This window comes from Amphibalanus amphitrite, unplaced genomic scaffold, assembly GCF_019059575.1.
Source record: "Amphibalanus amphitrite isolate SeventyFive unplaced genomic scaffold, NRLGWU_Aamphi_draft 000004F_arrow, whole genome shotgun sequence".
Taxonomy (NCBI): domain Eukaryota; kingdom Metazoa; phylum Arthropoda; class Thecostraca; order Balanomorpha; family Balanidae; genus Amphibalanus; species Amphibalanus amphitrite.
Window position 1 is genome coordinate 1,605,460 of NW_024881501.1, and position 19,185 is coordinate 1,624,644.

The 19,185-nt window shown below is 54.9% G+C and overlaps 1 protein-coding gene across 1 annotated transcript; it reads left to right on the plus strand.

Moving 5' to 3' along the window:
* Window positions 1-16,288, plus strand: LOC122377141 (cysteine-rich secretory protein 3-like). Its single transcript, XM_043357128.1, has 5 exons — window positions 1-487; window positions 9,026-9,162; window positions 11,599-11,744; window positions 11,930-12,124; window positions 12,614-16,288. Exons 1-5 carry the CDS (start codon window positions 337-339, stop codon window positions 12,846-12,848), a joined length of 864 nt encoding a protein of 287 aa, XP_043213063.1. The 5' UTR covers window positions 1-336; the 3' UTR covers window positions 12,849-16,288.
* Window positions 16,289-19,185: the final 2,897 nt, after the last annotated feature.

The window sequence follows — 19,185 nt, forward strand, 5'->3', positions numbered from 1 at the left end:
AGTCGGGCGCTGGCAGCGGAGGGCGGCGCTGACCCAGCCCGCTGAGCGGAGCTGACTGAGTCCGCTTAGCCCGCTGAGCGGTGCTGACTGAGCTGAACCAGCCGCTGAGCGGAGCTAACTGAGTTGCTGAGTCCGCTGACTGCTGAGCCCGCTGAGCGGCGCTGACTGAGGGGCTGACTGAGTCCGCTGAGCAGCGCTGACTGAGGAGCGGACCCAGCCGCTGAGCGGCGCTGACTGAGTTGCTGAGTCCGCCGAGCGGCGCTGACTGGGGAAACGAGCCCGCTGAGCAGCGCTGGTTGAGGAGCTGACGGAGCCGCTGAGCGGCCCCGACTGGCCATGGCGGGGGGCCGGCCGCTGAGCTGCGGCGCGCTGCTGACGCTGACGCTGCTGACAGCGGCGCTGACGGTGGCCGTGCTGACACCGCCGGCCGGAGCCGTCCGGCGCCGACAGATGGTCATGATGACCCGCATCAACGGCAGGAGTAAAGGTGAGGGGGTGGGACGGCACAGGTGAGGAGTTGGGACGGCACAGGTGAGGGGGTGGGACGGCACAGGTGAGGGGTGGGACGGCACAGGTGAGGGGACGGACCGGCACAGGTGAGGGGACGGACCAGCACAGGTGAGGGGGTGGGACGGCACAGGTGAGGGGGTGGGACGGCACAGGTGAGGGGTTGGGACGGCACAGGTGAGGGTTGGTAGGGTACTGTTCTAGCATCGAAGCTGTAATGACAACGTGTCAGGAGCGAACTGAATGGAACTCGGTAAAATGATCCGTCGGCAGTCGCAGTTGTGATACGCACATTGCACAAGCCCGCTTGCTCATAATGTGATGCACCATTGACCGGAGCTCAAAGTGCAGTGACCGAGGGTCAAATAACTGACCGAGAGGTCCATGGTAAGACGATAGAGCGTTTTCACAAAGCTGGCGGTGCCACGTCGCGGGACCGCCCCGTCTGTCCTAGCCTGCCCGGTGGTGCTCGATGCCGCCGCCCAAGTTGCGTTGCAGAAGGGCCAAAACCGATGCACGTAGGTTCACTTTAGGGGAGAGCGGGATCAAATGTAACACGGGGCAATTGTAACAGTGTTTATAATTCATAAACTTACCAATAGAATAAGCTGATGTTAAGACCGAAAATGCGTAATTCTATACTGCCTTTCCCAAAGGAGTTTGAAGCGGAAGTGTCGGGTATGTCGATTGATGGCTGTGCGCAGTTATGTGTCTTTAGAGCATTTTGTAGTTTTATGCCGTTATATTTGATAAGCTCATTCCCGCAACTGAAAAGATATCGACTTCGACTTTGTGTAAGCGTTGGCAGGCTTGTTGTCCGTAAATTGAAAGCATTAGATGCTGTCCATGCAACATCTTTTTGCGCCAGTTTCGCAAAAAAAATGTTTCGGCACGACGGGGACAATTGTAAGATTCTTGCAGGAGTCAAATGTATAAGTCAAAGGCCACTAGGTCAAGGTCATCAGATTTCCAAGACAGGTGAAACATTGCTAGAATTAAGAAAACTGTAAGTTTTGTCGCAATCGGCAGCTTTTTACGAAATTTATTTGCGAAAACCGAGGAAGACGAGGTTCATCCAACCCCGTATAAAAGCGAGGTTAAAAGTTTTTTTTTTCCTGAAAAGAACCGTACCTGCCATGTCTGAGGAGATGAACATGAGTTACACTTAACCAAATCAAAGTTTTTGAAAATATTGCATTTCTGTAACCTCTAAGTAACATGTTACAATTGTCCCCGGGTGGTGTTGCTTTTGGCCTCGTATCTGGGGTAAATTGTAACAGCTGAACTGACTTTTTGCGGACCACAATTTTGACCCGAAAAAGCTGCTATTTCGGAAATGTTTTAACTGCATTTAAAAGACAAAACATCATAGTTACTGAAAGCATAAGAAAGAGGTTTTTAACTGCAAACGTGTTTGCACCAGATGATAAAATGCAAAAAAAAGAGTTATAATTGACCCCGGTCTCCCCTACCTACAATTTGCAATTTACAAGGGTTAGATCACCGCTGAACACTTGAGCAGTTTGAATGCTTCATAATGCGATGTCCAGCTGTACGGTCGCTGTCACTTCTGAATGTATTTGGGCACGCCGGGGACGACGGCCCGTGGTGGAGAGCGGCCAGCCCTTGGGCTAGCCGATCGCAGCTGTCATGTCCGCTACGGCGGCGGCCCATCGCGGCGAATTAATGACGGACAACAAATCGTACCTATAGCAGCACCTGGAACTCGATCCAAACTCACGGGTGGGCCGCAAAATAGACCAAGCTTGTTGACAGATCAAACATCGCTTCCCGTCTGATTTATTATCCACATATGTCTAAATTCACGCATTTATATATCACAATATTTCATAGGTATGTGGACAATAAATATGTTCTGCATACCTAAATTCTACTGGTAAGTATCATACTCATGCATATATTAAAACAAATAAGTTGTGAAAATATGTTCGTAAGTGACTTGCCCTATGTCGCCGGCCAGCACATATACCTACGCACTGCAGTACATTGCAGTTGTACACGCCTGTAGTAGATAGTGGATGCAAACACGCAAAATAAATACAGATCCTTGCATGAATAAACATGATTAAATTGATTATACCTACAATCTTTTTTTTTCATTAATAGAAAGATGAGACACTGATCTATCAATCATTATCAGACACTCATCATTAGGCTGATAAGTGCGTGCTGCCCACCGTTCCAGCTCAGTTATGGAGTAGTACCTGTTCCATCGGGCGGTAACGAGCCCGGCGTGCTCAGGTGCGGACTGCAGGGGCACGGACCAGCCCGCCCAGTGAACGCCCGCGGAGGGGCGCGTCCTCCGAGTAGCGGTCAGCGTCTCAGGGTCGGCCGCCAGACACTACGGCAGAATAAATCGGCGCCCGCAATCCCCCCCCCCCCCCCCGGCCGCCAGACACTATGCGGCGGAATAAATCGGCGCCCGCAATCCCCCTCTCCCCAGCCGTGCCGCACCGAGTGAAGCGGCGGTGGCCTGCACGGTACACTGTAAAAAAAAGATTAGCATACCGGTGTGCTAGTCGGATGCTACGGTTCTGGAACAAGAGCCCTGGGTGCTTAACATGCACTTAAAATGTTCTACAGTTAGCAGTCGCCGGGGGGATCCAGGGCGTCGCAAGTCCATCTACGACACGTCGCAAGTTACGACACATGTCCCGTCGCAAGTTGTGTCGTAGCGAAAAAGGAGGGATGTTGAGGAAAGAGGGGTTTGTCGGAGGATACGACAGAACGTAGCTGCGACAAGGTTTAAATACCCGCTTTACTCGAGAATTTAAAAGGCTACACGATCAGCTGATCCCGTAGTAAGCGTCAGTAAGGTCGAAAACTCTATCAAGCATAAAGGAACATTCGCCCTTCTGGTTTGCGAGCTTATGAGACAGCCAGTTCAAGCATGTTCTCTGATTCTGAAGCTTTGTCTCAACTGGGTGACTTGTGGTTGCTTACGCTCACGTGAGTTGCCATGAATTTTGGGATCGATCACAGGAGATTCGTGGCGCTATAGGGCATCTAGAAGCGATGCTTTAGAAGAAATGAGTTAAGTGAGTATGAGGTCACAGAGAGTTAGTAGAGTTGGAGATTGAGGCCACAATTGGAAGTTACAGAGGTCATCTGGGACACTTCAGGTCACGGAGGTCAACTTGGGGTCATCACAGAGCTCAATTGGAGACCACGGAAGTAATCTGAGACACGTCAGGTCACAGAAGGCAACTTGGGGGCACGTCAGGTTACAGAGGTCAACTCGGGGTCATCACAGAGCTCAATTGGGGGTCATCTGGGACACGCCAGGTCACAGAGGTCAGCTTGAGGTCATCAAAGAGCTCAATTGGAGGTCACGGAGGTCATCTGGGACACGTCAAGTCACAGAGGTCAACTTGGGGTCATCACAGAGCTCAATTGAAGGTCATGGCGGTTATCTGGGGCACATCAGGTCAGATAGGTCAGCTTGGAGTCATCAGAGGGGTCACTTAGAGGTTACAGAGGTCATATGGGACACGTCAGGTCACAGAGGTCAACTTGAGATCATCACAGAGCTCAATTGGAGGTCACGGAGGTCATCTGGGACACGTCGGGTTACAGAGGTCAACTTGGGGTCATCACAGAGCTCAATTGGAGGTCATCTGGGACACGTCAGGTCACAGAGGTCAACTTGGGGTCACCACAGAGCTCTAATGGAGATCACGCAGGTCATCTGTGACACGTCAGGCTACAGAGGTCAACTTGGGGTCATCACAGAGCTCAATTGGAGGTCATCTGGGACACATCAGGTCACAGAGGTCAGCTTGGAGTCATCAGAGAGCTCAATTGGAGGTCACGGAGGTCATCTGGGACACTTCAGGTAACAGAGGTCAACTTGGGGTCATCACAGAGCTCTATCGGAGGTCATGGGGGTCATCAAGGGACACGTCAGGTCACAGAGGTCAACTTGGGGTCATCACAGAGCTCTATTGGAGGTCACGGAGGTCATCTGGGACACGTCAGGTTACAGAGGTCAACTTGGGGTCATCACAAAGCTCAATTGGAGGTCATCTGGGACACGTCAGGTCACAGAGGTCAACTTGGGGTCATCACAGAGATCAATTCGAGGTCATGGGGGTCATCTGGGACACATCGTTTTTAGATTTTGGAGAATCTTTTGGGGGATGCCCCTCGCAATGTCCAAGACCGCCTTTCTGGATTCGCCAGTAGTTGCTGGAATGGTGTTAGGCTACTTCATATCCATGAATACCCCGATAAATGTGAATACAACATATTATGCACCATGTTCAACACTCTCGCTGGCGCGGATTGAGGCCTCCTAGACGAACCGTTGGTTCTTGCTTTATAACTCGCGTTAGCGGCAACGGATTGCAACGAAATTTTCAGGATCTCAAGTTTCAACAATTTTCCACGTACCATGCAAATTTCGTGACCATGACCCCAATGACCTGTGACCTGTGACCTCTCCCTCAAGGCCATATCAACTTGCGACACAACTTACGACTGCTATTTCAAATTCGTAAGTTGTGTCGTGAATCAGGCACTTTGCGATAGACTTTACTTCTTAAGTAACGCTACTCATCAATTGATCCCTCCAAAAACGACTTACTACACAACTTGCGACACGTCGCAGCTGCGACGAGGCTTACGACGCTCTGGATCCCCCCAGCCATAATAGACACATATGCCGTCGCAAGTTGTGTCGTAGCGGAAAAGGAGGGATGTTGAGGAAAGAGGGGTTTGTCGGAGGATACGACAGAACGTAGCTGCGACGAGGCTTAAATACCCGCTTTACTCGAGAATTTAAAAGGCTACACGATCAGCTGATCCCGTAGTAAACGTCAGTAAGGTCGAAAACTCTATCACGCATAAAGGAACATTCCCCTTTCTGGTTTGCGAGCTTATGAGACAGCAAGGTCAAGCATGTTCTCTGATTCTGAAGCTTTGTATTAACTGGGTGACTTGTGGTTGCTAACGCTCACGTGATTTGCCATAAAATTTGGGATCGATCACAGGAGATTCGTGGCTATAGGGCATCTAGAATCGATGCTTTAGAAGAAATGAGTTCCGAGAGTTTGAGGTCACAGAGAGGTAAGAAATTTGTAGATGGAGGTCACAATTGGAGGTTACAGAGGTCATCTGGGACACGTCAGGTCACAAAGGTCATGTTGGGGTCATCACATAGCTCTATTGGAGGTCATGGGGGTCATCTGGGACACGTCAGGTCACAGAGGTCAGCTTGGAGTCATCAGAGAGCTCAATAGGATGTCACGGAGGTCATCTGGGACAGGTCAGGTTAAAAAGGTCAACTTGGGGTCATCACAGAGCTCATTGGAGGTCATCGGAGTCAGCTGGGACACGTCGTTTTTGGAATTGGGAGAATATTTTGGGGGATGCCCCTTGCAACGTCCAAGACCGCCTTTCTGGATTCGCCAGTAGTTGCTGGAATGGTGTTAGGCTACTTCATATCCCCGAATACCCCAATAAATGTGAATATAACATATTATGCACCAATTTCAACACTCGCTGGCACGGATTGAGGCCTCATAGACGACCCGTCAGTTCAAGCTCTATAACTCGTATTAGCGTCAACGGATTGCAACCAAATATTCAGGATCTAAAGTTTAAACAATTTTACACCTACCATGTAAATTTCGTGACCATGACCCGAATGACCTGTGACCTGTTACCTCTTTCTCAAGGCAAGGTCAACTTGCGACACAACTTACGACTGCTATTTCAAATTCGTAAGTTGTGTCGCAAATCAGGCTATTTGCGATAGACTTTACTACTTAAGTAACGCTACTCATCGATTGATCCCTACAAAAACGACTTACTACACAACTTGCGACACGTCGCAGCTACGACGAGGCTTACGACGCTCTGGATCCCCCCAGCAAGACTCTTAGTCTAAGCTCCGTATGCCCGCACTTCAAGCATTTCCCTGCTTCAAGGGTGCTTGGAATAGCACCAGCCACCAACGTACAGATGGTGCTAATCTAAGCATCAGTTTTAAGCACCATGGTCCATGATCAAACTTAAGAGCTGATGAAAGCACCCAAAATATACTTCGTCGATTTTGGCGGGAAGATCGCATCCGTTCGGTGCTTATTGGTTTGCTTTTTCAGCATCTGGGTGCTTACGTCGTACGAAAAAAGCAGCGAATTCATAAAGCGCGCGGGATTCGCGACGCCATTTGCATTTGTCAAGTCAGTTGTGTGGGAGCGCCCGGCCGGGTTGGTTGGTCCACGTGCGTGCGGTCAGTGATAGAAACATGGTGATGGTGTTGGTCGTTTGTAGGCTAATAAGGGCATTCGTGAGTGACAATACTGAAGTGGGTGTCGTCCTAACTGCAATCAAGACCGAGTCTGAAGTCTGAAACGGAGCATCAATGGAGGAGATGCGTGGGAACTTTCCAGCCTTGTCGGAGTGCTAAGGTGGGCTTGCATTGACCTGCTGTCGTGCTATGGATAATAATGGATGTAATTCCACACCTTTTTAGGGTTGCTAAGGCAAAGTTTTATCGATATTTAACCAGATCAAGATAGGCGACAGATAACTGGTGGCTAATGAAATGAACTATAATCTTTGCAGTGAAAGAGAGAGTGCAGATGGCATATTTTTTCATTTATTTATTACGGGTGCAGTTGACGGCAGACGTGGCTGTTATCGGAGGTGGCTATCTGTATAGCGGCGCCCATATGTTGTGATTTATCAGCTTATGTTATAATGCCAGGGGAGCGGCCCTGTGGCACTGTTCGTAAGGACGTGCTAATATTGTGTTGTTGTTTTTTTGTATTTTTTAAGGTGCTTTGTGACTAATAAGTTTACGCTTGCGCTTAAATTTAACTCTAATAATCATCATACGTGATGTCCATTACCATAAATAAACGACAAACAAACAATTAAACGTGTTTGCAGCATGAGGTAAGCATTAAGAATCGCAATATTTCTTTCGATTTAGCTCGGCTCCCGGCCTGCGGAGTGCGGCTACGTCCATTGCCGCCACTCTTCAAAATGCGTCTAAGTTTTCTCCGCTACGAATAAAAGTCCCGGCCTCCACTGGAATGGAAAAGCGGTGGAAACACGTTATGGTGCTAACATAAGCATCTATCTGCTAAATACGTGCTTACGCTAGCACCATACCACAGTAAGCACCCACTAGGAGCTGAAAATTGAACTCGACACATTTTTGGGTGCTAGACGCATGCTAGGGTGCTTCGGTGCTAATGTTAGCACACGAGCTCTTAATGAAGCACTCTTTGGGTGCGTGAATTTAGCACCAAAGCACCGAAATGGTGCTAATGCTAGCACCTATTTAGCACCTATGGCTCTGAACGAAGCACTCCTTGGAGTGTAAGTTAAGCACCAAAATGGTGCTAATGCTAGCATCTAGGGCTCTTGAGTAAGCACCATTTGGGGCATACATTAAGCACCAACAGGGTACTGAAAATTGAACTCTGACTTATGACCCAAAGGGTGCTAATCTTTTTTTACAGTGCATGCTCAAAACGGTGGCTCGGCTGAGCAAAGCTCAGCCGAGCCACCGTTTTGAGCATGGGCGGTGCAAGCACGTAAACATATAGAAAAGAGGCAAAGAAATCCGCTCACTGCATTGCATTTTTTGGCCAAACAAGAATGTGGGGCAATTTAGTTATTCGGCGGGCACGTCACGTCAGATTGCCCACGCCTCAGCCCTGGGAGTCCGTGCACGCCACTGCACTGTGCAGGTTCAGCGTGATCAAACAGACCTCGCGGGCGGCGACGATGCCGAAAACGATACCGCGCCCACGGGCACTTAGCCTACATGCCTATCAAAGGAGCACATAGCCACGCGCTCACTGCAAGGACAGTCACAGTGCAGCACAGCGCTGTTCAGTCAGGCCGCGGGCCGACCTTCAGCGCGTCGTTAGCGGCGGGCCATCCCGGTGTGAGGGGGCACTGGACGGGGACGGGCCAGCACGGTGTGAGGGGACACTGGACAGGGACGGGCCATCCCGGTGTGAGGGGGGCAGAGACGCGGGCCTGCACGGTGCGAGTGAACAGCGGCGGGCCAGCACGGTGCGGGCCCATTGACGGCCGCGGCGCGACCTCAGTGGGCGCCGTGCGGAGTTGGTGGCGACATGGAGTTGGTGGCATTTCGTCTAGCCTCGTCAGGAGGAGGGAGGGAACCAGGAGGCTGGAACGGCAAGAAATGGGATAAAGTAGAACGGTACAAAATGGGGCAGAACTGTGGAGTTTGTTGGACATCTCTCCCTTGTCCATCAACAACAAAATACTGCAGCAGCAGAATTAAAACAAGTTTAATACTTATTTTGATCATTTTAATGGAAACCAAAGGTGCCAAATAAGCAAACCGAACGACCATATGCCAAATGTCTCCGCTCCAATTCCATGTTCTGTGTAGGAATGCATCGTTAATGTCACGATGTTACATCGGGGAGGGCCCTGTGGGCTGTGCCCTGCTGCCTATTCGGCCCGCAGCTACATGAGCCCCCTGCCGCTGGCCGGTGTCTTTCAGGTCCGCGGTTTTACGGTAACGACGTGGGCGAGCACCTGCTCGACGTCAGCTTCCCCAAGGTGCGGCGCAAGATCACCCACTACCACAACCGGTTCCGCAGCCGCGTGAAGCCGCGGGCGGCCAACATGCTGCGCATGGTGAGTCTCCATACCGCGGCCATCGTCTGCGGGACGTCCGCCGCCGTCACCGAGCTAGATCCAGGCCACTCCCTCCGAGTTACAATCCGCACCGCCCTGTCCGAGTTATAATCCACACTACCCCTCCGAGCTAGATCCAGGCCGCCCCCTCCGAGTTACAATCCGCACCGCCCTGTCCGAGTTATAATCCACACTACCCCTCCGAGCTAGATCCAGGCCGCCCCCTCCGAGTTACAATCCGCACCGCCCTGTCCGAGTTATAATCCACATCCGCACTACCTACCACTCCGAGCTAGATCCAGACCGCCGCGCTCTCTACAACTTAGAATCTCAGTCCACAGTCCACTTGGTCCGCACTACCCTCCGAGTAAGAATCCACAGTATCCTCCAAGGTAGAATCCACACTCCGCACTACCCCTCAGAGTAAAAATCCGCACTGCCCCCTCCGAGTTAGAATCCGCACTGCCCCCTCCGAGCTAGCTCCCCATTCCCCACACCCGAGCTGGGTCCGCACCGCCCTCTGATCCCCCCCCCCTCCCCCGGAGCTCGATCCAGACCGGTGGTCGCGGCAGACTAAACAGGCCGCCGCCGAGTGTTCTGCATGCCCACCTGTCACCGCCAGCGAGCGGACTGTGTTGATGTATCGCTTACAGCCACCTGACCACCGCTATGTTTACCCAGCACCGCCCCGAGCGGCTACTGCATGCTAATGCGACATCAACTGCACACCGACACGACGGCAAAGCGGCCGACACAGCGGACCCCGGGCAGACCGCACACGGGGGGGGGGGGACCGACAGCAGGGGACCGGGTAGATCGCACACAGCGGACCGGGTAGACCGCACGGCGCACACTGACACAGGGGGCCGGACAGACGGCAGACCGCACACAGGGGGCCGGGCAGACGGCAGACCGCACACAGCGGACCGAGTACACCGCACACAGGGGGCTGGGCAGACGACAGATCGCACACAGCGGACCGGGTAGACCGCACACAGCGGACCGGGTAGACCGCACACAACGGACGGACCGAGTACACCGCACACTGACACAGCGGCAAAGCGGCTGACACAGCCTGGCGAGCAGAGGGCCTCCCCGGGACCTGGCGAACCGCCTCTGAGCTGCGTGAGGCCCGCTGGGCGGCGTCTTGTGCCGAGTTCCAGCGGCACAGACTTCAGGGGTGACGAGCGGCGCCCCCCCCCCCCCCCGGCACAGACTACAGAGGTGACGAGCGGCGCCCCCCGCACAGACTACAGAGGTGACGAGCGCCTCCCCCCGGCACAGACTACAGAGGTGACGAGCGGCACCCCCCCCCCCGGCACAGACTACAGAGTACAGGGGTGACGAGCGGCGTCCCCCCCCCCGACACAGACTACAGAGGTGACGAGCAGCGCCCCCCCCCCCCCCCCCGGCACAGACTACAGAGGTGACGAGCGGCGCCCCAGCAGTCGCCGGCGGACGGCCGATATAAATAGAAACAATCCTGACCAAATCGATTTGAAATATTTGTCTCATACATATATTGAAGCAGTCGAGTGCTTCAGTGTAATACCATCGCGAATCGGTCGAATCACATTTTTTTCTAACGGAGCACTCCATCTGGAATCGCTCAACCCCACCAACTCTTCGAGTTATAGCGCGCCGTGCCGGCCGGCGAGCCTCTCTGACGCCTGACCGGCGGATCACGGGCGGGCCTTTCCAGCCCGCTACACCGGCTCTCCGGGCGCTGAATGGACTCCGCCTGCTGAGCGGGCCTAGGAGGGAAGCCGAGTGGACGGCGGCGAGCCGGCGACGAGCGCAGCGCACCGGCGGCAATCGTGACGCAGCTGAATGTGGCAGTATTCTGCACTAGGCCGATCGGGCCGCGGCCACATTGTGCCGCTGAGACTCATCCGTGAATGTCCCGCCGCGCCGCCGTTACGCCATAGTAGCTGGACAGCCCCGGCGGCAAGGCGTCCGAACCTGCTGAGAGCGCAAAACGCCGCAAACGGTTACCGGACAACTCTTTGGCGGACGTTGGCACATCGGGTGCAGTGGCGGCTTTTGTAGCGCACGCCGTGTGGAGGTGGCATGATGACGACATTGGTGGCACAGCGGAGGCCTTGTCTAGGCTGGTATTTATAATTTATCACGGGACTTAGAGGGTAAAATTGAACCCACGTCCCGGTGGGGTCTCAGCCAACTTCGTCATGGTGAGGGTATTTAGTCACACCACGTTATCCGAGGCCCTGCGGGGGCAGACTACATACCTGCACTGCCCCACGGTGGCGCCGCCCACACATCAAACGCATTTCAGACGCCTGTTCCAAGAAAACGGGAAAATCCCATCTCGCCATCATGATCCCACAGCAGTTATAATTGTCAGTGGTGTCATCATGAACTACCATTTCACCGTACGGGTCCCCCTGAGCTGACCTGTGACCCGGTGGTCCCCAGCACTGGCACGCCGGCGCCGCTAGGGACGCGCAGCGCTGGGCCAACAAATGTCAAATGCTGATCCACTCCAACGAGACGCAGCGCTCGCAGCGCAACCTGGGTGTCTGCGGAGAGAACATCTTCGTCTCCACGCACAAGGTGCCCTGGTGAGTGGAACACAAAGTCCCCGGTAAGTGGGCGCGCTACACAATGTTCAAAAACTGTATGCCGGCGTGCACCGTTCCTTGCTCACCAGTAGCTTCTACCACACCATGGTCAAATGTCGTCTCCGGCTGGGGAAGCAGCCGCTGACGGCCGGCGCCGCCCCCACTGACGGCCCCTCGCGCGGCAGGTACTTCGCCATGAAGAGCTGGTTCCTGGAGAGGGACGTGTTCCGGTACGGCGCCGCCAACAACAGCCTGTTCGAGGTGGGCCACTACACGCAGATGGTGTGGTACGCCTCGCACAAGGTCGGCTGCGGCTGGGCGCACTGCAAGCACGCCCAGCCAGTGCCCTACTACAACTACGTCTGCCACTACTGTCCCATGTGAGTCGCCCAGTGCCCAACACTGGCCCGTCGCCTGGTACCCCACCAACGCCCCGTGAGAGTCGCCGAGTGCCCAACACTGGCCCAACGCCTGGTACCCCACCACTGCCCTGTGGGAGTCGCCCAGTGCCCCACCAACGCCCCATGTGAGTCGCCCAGTACCCCTCTACTGCCTCCTGTGAATTACCCAGTGCCCACCACTGCCCCGGTCGCCCAGTGCCCCTCTACTGCCTCCTGTGAGTCGCTCCGTGTGCGAGTCGCCGGGACGCCAGCGGCCGCTCGCAGCTGTCTCCCGCTGCCCATTGTCGCTCGTTAGGCATATAAGGCACCGCAGCGGTCCGCTCTGACAGTGACTGCCGTGGTAAATCACAGAAAATGGAGACCGTGACATCACGGCAATGCAGTCATTACATGACATCGCTCAGGATACCTCCACAGACAGCCCTTCCTGCGGTGCTGATTTTCGCTCCCCGCCTGGCTGCCCGGCAGCGGCAACTACGGCCACCGTCTGGGCCGTCCGTACGACGCCGGCCGGCCGTGCGGCCGGTGCCGCCGCTCCTGCAACAACAAGAAGCGGCTGTGCACCAACGCGTGTCCCTGGTCGGACCGGTGGAGCAACTGCGCCGACCTGGAGCGCCGGCACCGGCACTGGACGTGCGGCTCCGGCGGCGAGCCGGCGCGCTCCTGCCGCGCCACCTGCCGCTGTTCGGGACGCATCCACTAGCGGGGGGGGAGAGAGAGAGAGAGAGAGAGAGAGAGAGAGAGAGAGAGAGAGAGAGAGAGAGAGAGAGAGAGAGAGAGAGAGAGAGAGAGGGGAGAGCCGGCGGGCCGGGCCGCAGCGGGCCGAGTGTAGCCGTCAGGATCACAGGCCGGGGTACGGGAGACGGGTCCGCCCAGCCCGGTCCCACGGTGGCTGGGGCCTGCCGCCTGCAGCGTGCAGGGCTGCTCTCAGCACATCCGGCCGCACCGGGCGGCTCCATGTCTCGATTTCCAGCTCCGCGTCCCACCCGACACAGCCCAGTCCCAGTCTCAGTCTCAGCCTCAGTCTCAGTCCCAGTCCCAGTCTCAGCCCCTGTCCCAGTCTCAGCTGCAGTGAGCAGACAGTGCTCCGCAGAGCAGACGTCTACGGCCTGCAGTGGGCGGCCCCGTCCCTCGGTCGCCCGTCCCCCGGACCCCCCCCCCCCCCACCCGACTACAGTGACCGGCTCATTAAAATGCACGCGGTGCACCGGTCCGGCCGCCGCCCATGGACAGTGACGGGGACAGTTGAGTGGGTGGGCGTGCCGTGGACGACACTGAGCGCGGCGCGGACCCGGAAGAGGCGGCGCCGGCCGGGAGGGGCGCGGCTGACACTTCCGTCTTGACCTTCAATCTGCGATAGGGGCGTTTACTTCGCATTTATTTATGTATGTTACATCTAAATTAGCTGTTCATTCATTAGCTCATTACCAAGAAACCAATACAAGTGTTTAACAATGATCGTGCAATGTGCTGTGTGCACAGGATATCATTCGAACATCCACCGGCCCTCAGCTCACATCAATACGACTGGCGTATGAAATTAATCCGGCCACGGTAATATCTGCACCGCCTTTCTTTTACACCAATAACGATCCTCCTTCTGGTTATTTATAGCGAAACTCGTTCAATTTTACCCAATTGTTGTCAGCCTGGCAACAGACAAATGCACCGAGTTCCACACACGGGGCCCCCCGGCTCCGTGCACAAGGGTCGTCCGGCCCTCAGCCGAGCTGTGCACGGGGCTTTGCAGCTCGCCGGTCGCCGGCCGGCTGTTGCTGGGAGCCGCCCGTCTGGGCCGGCCGGTGGCCTTCTGCCTGACATGCCCGACACCCGGTCCGGCCGTCTGCGCTGACTGCAGTGCCTTCTGCACTGACTGCGGTGACTTCTGGGCTGGCTGCAGTGCCTTCTGCGCTGACTGTGCCTGGTCCGGTCAGCGCCAGCCATCCGGGTGCAGCTGAGCAGCAGACTGAGCTGTTAGTAGTGAGCACTGAGCTGGGAGCTGAGCGAGCGAATGGGAGCTGAGCGAGCGACTGGGAGCTGAGCGAGCGCCGCCGGACAGGGAGGGACACAACCGGCAACCCTGTCACCGTGCAGTGGCCAGAGGCCGGCTCACTGTGGTCAGAGGCCGCAGACTGTGTCAGAGGCCGGCACACTGTGTCAGAGGCCGGCACACTGTGTCAGAGGCCGGCACACAGTGACAGAGGCCGGCACACTGTGTCAGAGGCCGCAGACTGTGTCAGGGGCCAGCACACTGTGTCAGAGACCGGCTCACAGTGTCAGAGGCCGCAGACTGTGTCAGAGGCCGGCACACTGTGTCAGAGGCCGGCACACGGTGTCAGAGGCCGGCACACGGTGTCAGAGGCCGGCACACTGTGTCAGAGGCCGGCACACAGTGTCAGAGGTCGCACACTGTGTCAGAGGCCGGCACACAGTGTCAGAGCCGGCTCACAGTGTCAGAGCCGGCTCACTGTGTCAGAGGCCGGCACACTGTGTCAGAGGCCGGCACACTGTGGCCAGAGGCCGGCACACTGTGGCCAGGAGCCGGCACACTGTGTCAGAGGCCGGCACACTGTGGCCAGGAGCCGGCCAGTTCAAAGCCGACCGGCGAGGCGCCGTGTTTTGACAGCCAGTGGCTCCGCTCGACACGCGACGCCACTGGGCCGTGGGCGTGCTCGATCCACACGAACCGGTCCTTCCGTGAGCCCGCGGCGGCCAGCCTTCCCCAGACCTGGCTTACGGAGCTGCCCTTCCCCAGACCTGGCTTACGGAGCTGCCCTTCCCCAGACCTGGCCTGGGGCTGCCCTCCCGCGCCCGTTCGGCTGACACAGACATGTGGCCGGCTGATGAGAACAAAAGGAGCGTCGCACCGTTCACGGAAAATGCATCACTTGTTGATTGCTATTTTACCACAGAAATTCACAGCAGTAACCGAACAAACGGCGCACAAACAAACAGCAGCTGTCGGAGCAGTCAAACTTGAGCGGAGGGTGTTGGGTGGTCCGCCCCTACAGACAGCTCGGGACTGCCGAACGTGTGGGTGGCAGGCACAACACCGGGTCCAGAACCCGACAGGAGCCGGCGCTGGTCCAGTGCAGTCTGCAGGCACTGAGGCTGGCCCCGCTGAGCCTGCAGACACGGGTCTGCTCTGACGAGCGGTGGATATGCTTTGGCTCGGGTGCCGCTGGGGCTTGCGATCCTGACGGCCGCTGGGTCCCGGGCCTCGAACACGTGCTCCGCTCGCTTCTCCGACCTCCGTTGAAGCACCTGATGCATAAGCTGCCGAGCGTATGCACGTACTGACAAGTGTAGACGGACGAATGTGTCTGGGATGCTGTGACCGACTCCTTGGTACGGCGCTGGTGTGCGTGTGACAGAACTGTGAACCGGAGGCAGGCGTGAATCAGTTCTGAATCCGACGACCCGCCGGCTGTGACCGGCGAGTCTCCAGCGAGGCGTCTGTTCTGTGACTGAGGCGTCTGTTCTGTGAATGATGCGCCGGCGTCTATTCTGTGACTGAGGCGCCGGTGACTGTTCTGTGATTGATGCACTGGTGCCTGTCTGTGACTAAGGTGCTGGTGTCTGTTCTGTGATTGATGCGCCGGCGGCTGTTCTGTGACTGAGGCGCTGGTGTCTGTCAGTGACTGAGGCGCTGGTGCGTTTCTGTGACTGGGGCACCGGCGTCTGTTTTGTGGGTGAGGAGCCGGCGTCTATTCAATGACTGAGGCGCCGGTGACTGTTCTGTGACTGGGGCGCTGCCGCTGGTGCCTGTCAGTGACCGAGGCGCCGGGGTCTGTTCTGTGATCGAGCCAACTGCACCGGTAGCTGCAAATGAGCCGGCGCTGGTGGTACCAGGTGACGTGCCGGTTATGTGTGTGACGCCGCTGGCGGTGGGGCCGTGCCGAGACATCTCCTGCTGGCAGGTCGGCGCGCGCGGTCACCTGTGCTGGGACACTACCCAATAGTCCTGCTACTCCCAGATTGTAGGGATATGTCCGTGTGTCACACACAAAGTGTGATAAATGGGAAACTCACTGTTTCGACCAGCCGCCGTCGCTGCTTAATTTGGCGAGTGCATCCCAATGCGACGATGTTCTCAGACCGTGTCTAATTTAAAAGATCCGGAAATACACGCCTGGAACCGTGTCTCGCTGTTTTGGGCGGGTCGAGTCTGACGGCAACAGCGAGTCACCGGCTGTTCCAGCGCGGCCGCGTCCTCGGCCCGTACATACAGTAGTTCAATAGGCGCGCACATTGGCAGCCACGGCTGACCTGTGTGTCTTCAACGGCCAGAAACGTCCTGGGCCGAACGGCGCAACTTACCGAGCATAGTACCCACAAACGTTCGGCCCGGATTAATAAAAGTTCATGCACCACCTCGTCATACTCTCGGCTCGGTGACGCCTACGAGAACACCGTGACCGTATCCTCCCTCCCGACACCCCCGCGGTGGAGTGGGAGTGGGGGGGAGGGGGGCTGACCTCTGCAGAGTGGCCTTCAGGAACTGCGCAGTCACCGCCCTGTCGCCACTCAGTCTGCGGCCGGCGCCGGAAAAATACACAGAAACTCGACCCGTCCGACCTACCTACACACACACTGCCGCTGACAGCGTCACCCTGTGAATGTCTGCAGCTGGCCGGGCGGCCCAGGTGTGGCGGACGAAGAACATTTGAAACACGACAGCTATTGGAATGTTTGTACATGCATTGTCTTCGTATATTTACTACCGAACTATCGATGAACTTTACCCGGCCATCTGACTGGGAGCTCGGCAGTGATGCAGCCAATCAATGGTAACCACAGACGAAAGAGACGTCTGTGGCGACCGAACCAAGGCGAAGGAGAACTAATGATTTGGTTTAAGGGAGTTCACAAACATATGCTCAAGAATGTACCAGTGTCACACTGGTACATTGGCAGTGAGGCTATAAACTAGGTGACTGAAACCAATCTAAGCCTGCGAGCGGTTACCACTGCACACACGAGTACAGGGTGTCTCAAAAGTTCGTTCACAGGTACCAGCCATGCTTTTTTGTCAATAATTCTGAATCAACAAGAAATTAACAGTCGAAATTTTGCATGGGCATTGGTGACAACCTTCCTCAAGCAGTCTCATTGTTTTCAAGTGCATTCGACCCTTCATGAGCTCACAAAAAGGGTTCACCTCTGACCATGGGTCAGGCACGAAAATGTAGGTTGCAAAGTCGGGTATGTTGTGAAACTCTCTGTTTCAGGAGTAATGGGAATGGTTAAGTCGGAAATGACACATGGCTAAGTGTCGGCGAGGATGAGTGCAACATGATGATCATCTCATAAAAACGGTGGCTAAAATTTTTGAAGGACGAAACCATGCGAGACTAACGGCATTTTGAACGACCCTCGCACGACAGCAGACTCGTGTTCCGGAAAGCAGCTGAAAATGCGGTCATAACTATTGAAAACTGGCAAGAAGGTCACAGACAGAGGTTACCCATTTTCAAAAAGTGCAGGTCATCGTAAAATAAAGACAAATTATAATTTAAAATTGTTTATAATATCTGTAACGCTAATTTTTGGGGACAATAACACAAAAATTGTCAATGCCAAGGACACCTGACCCTCCAAAAGTGTCAGTTATTGTAAAATTTTATCTAACGAAGTTTTAAGAGGCAGATCTGCAGCGAATAATTTTCTTTTAAACACAAAATCCCGATAAAACCACACGATGGACTGGTTTGGGCCGTTTACAAAGCAGAACATCTCCCGAGGAAAACACTCCGCAACCGAGCGAAGGTCTTGGCATGGGGAATGACGAGCGCTTGGAATTTGCAAAATTTGCACAATGTGTCTGAGAAACAGACGTCCGACACATTCTGCTACCATATGATGCGAAAAATTTACTCCTGGCACTTCCCGTTTGTTCAGGACTGGGGTCGTTTTGAAAAGGAAAATGGCGCTTGGGATGTCGGCGCCAGTCATTCATGAAGGAGTTAGCGCCAGAGAATGCCTACAAAATACTCAAGAATGGTGTCGATGCAAGCTGTCGGCTTTCAGGGAAAATCAGATGTTGCCGGGGAGCTAGTCAAAACTAAATCCGACGCAGAAACTGCAGGGGATTCCCCTGCAAGAGCTTGAAAGCTGGTAACCTTTTATCAGCCTCCGGCAGCTGACGGAGCAACAAAAATCGGTGTGAGCAAATATTTTTGGAGATACAGCAAAGGGGTTGGTTTCCAACCTTCTTAATCAGTTGTCAAAGCATGCATATTTGTCTGGTGTACACACAGACACCAAAACCTTATACTTTTGGCCGGTTCTTATATGCTTTATTGGCATGGGAAATGTGTGAACGAACTTTTGAGACACCCTGTATATAGTCCCCGCCCGCGATGTCTGCAGCGGGAGGGGGATACGGGGCGCTGCAGAGCCGCACTATATCGCTGATCCTATCCAACAGCAGCGGTCACCCCCGTCATCCGTTATCTGGGACCGGCAATTACAGGTGTGAAGCCCGACCAATGCCGATACACTCGCCGATACGGCTGACGCGCTGTTGACGGCCGAGAGAGCCGTGACATGGTCCAGGGTTTGGCGCAGCGCGGTCCGATAACCCCCGGGGAGGGACGATATACTCTCTCATAGCGCGGTCATCCCCGCAGAGGACGGTATAGCCCTCTCACAGGGCGGCCATCCCCGCAGAGGACGGTATAGCCCTCTCACAGGGCGGCCCCTCCGGCACTGCAGAGGACGGTGCACCCCTCTCACAGAGCACGGTAAGATCTCACGATAAACCATAAACATTACAAGCATCATGATCCGAGTGGATAGGTACTGCCACACGTAACTAGTGAAACCATGTTTCCAAGTCGCTCCATGTCAATAAGTGCCATAAAAATATAAAGTGAGACGTGTGGTCGCATAAGATCCCTAAAACAGCACTTTTGCGAACTACAAAATGTGTTCCTCGAGGGTTTCTATATCGACAAAATTAGGTAAGGATATACGATCTTCTTGGATCTCTAGGCAAAAAAAAAGTCATTCTTATGATCCCAATGGATTTCTCGACA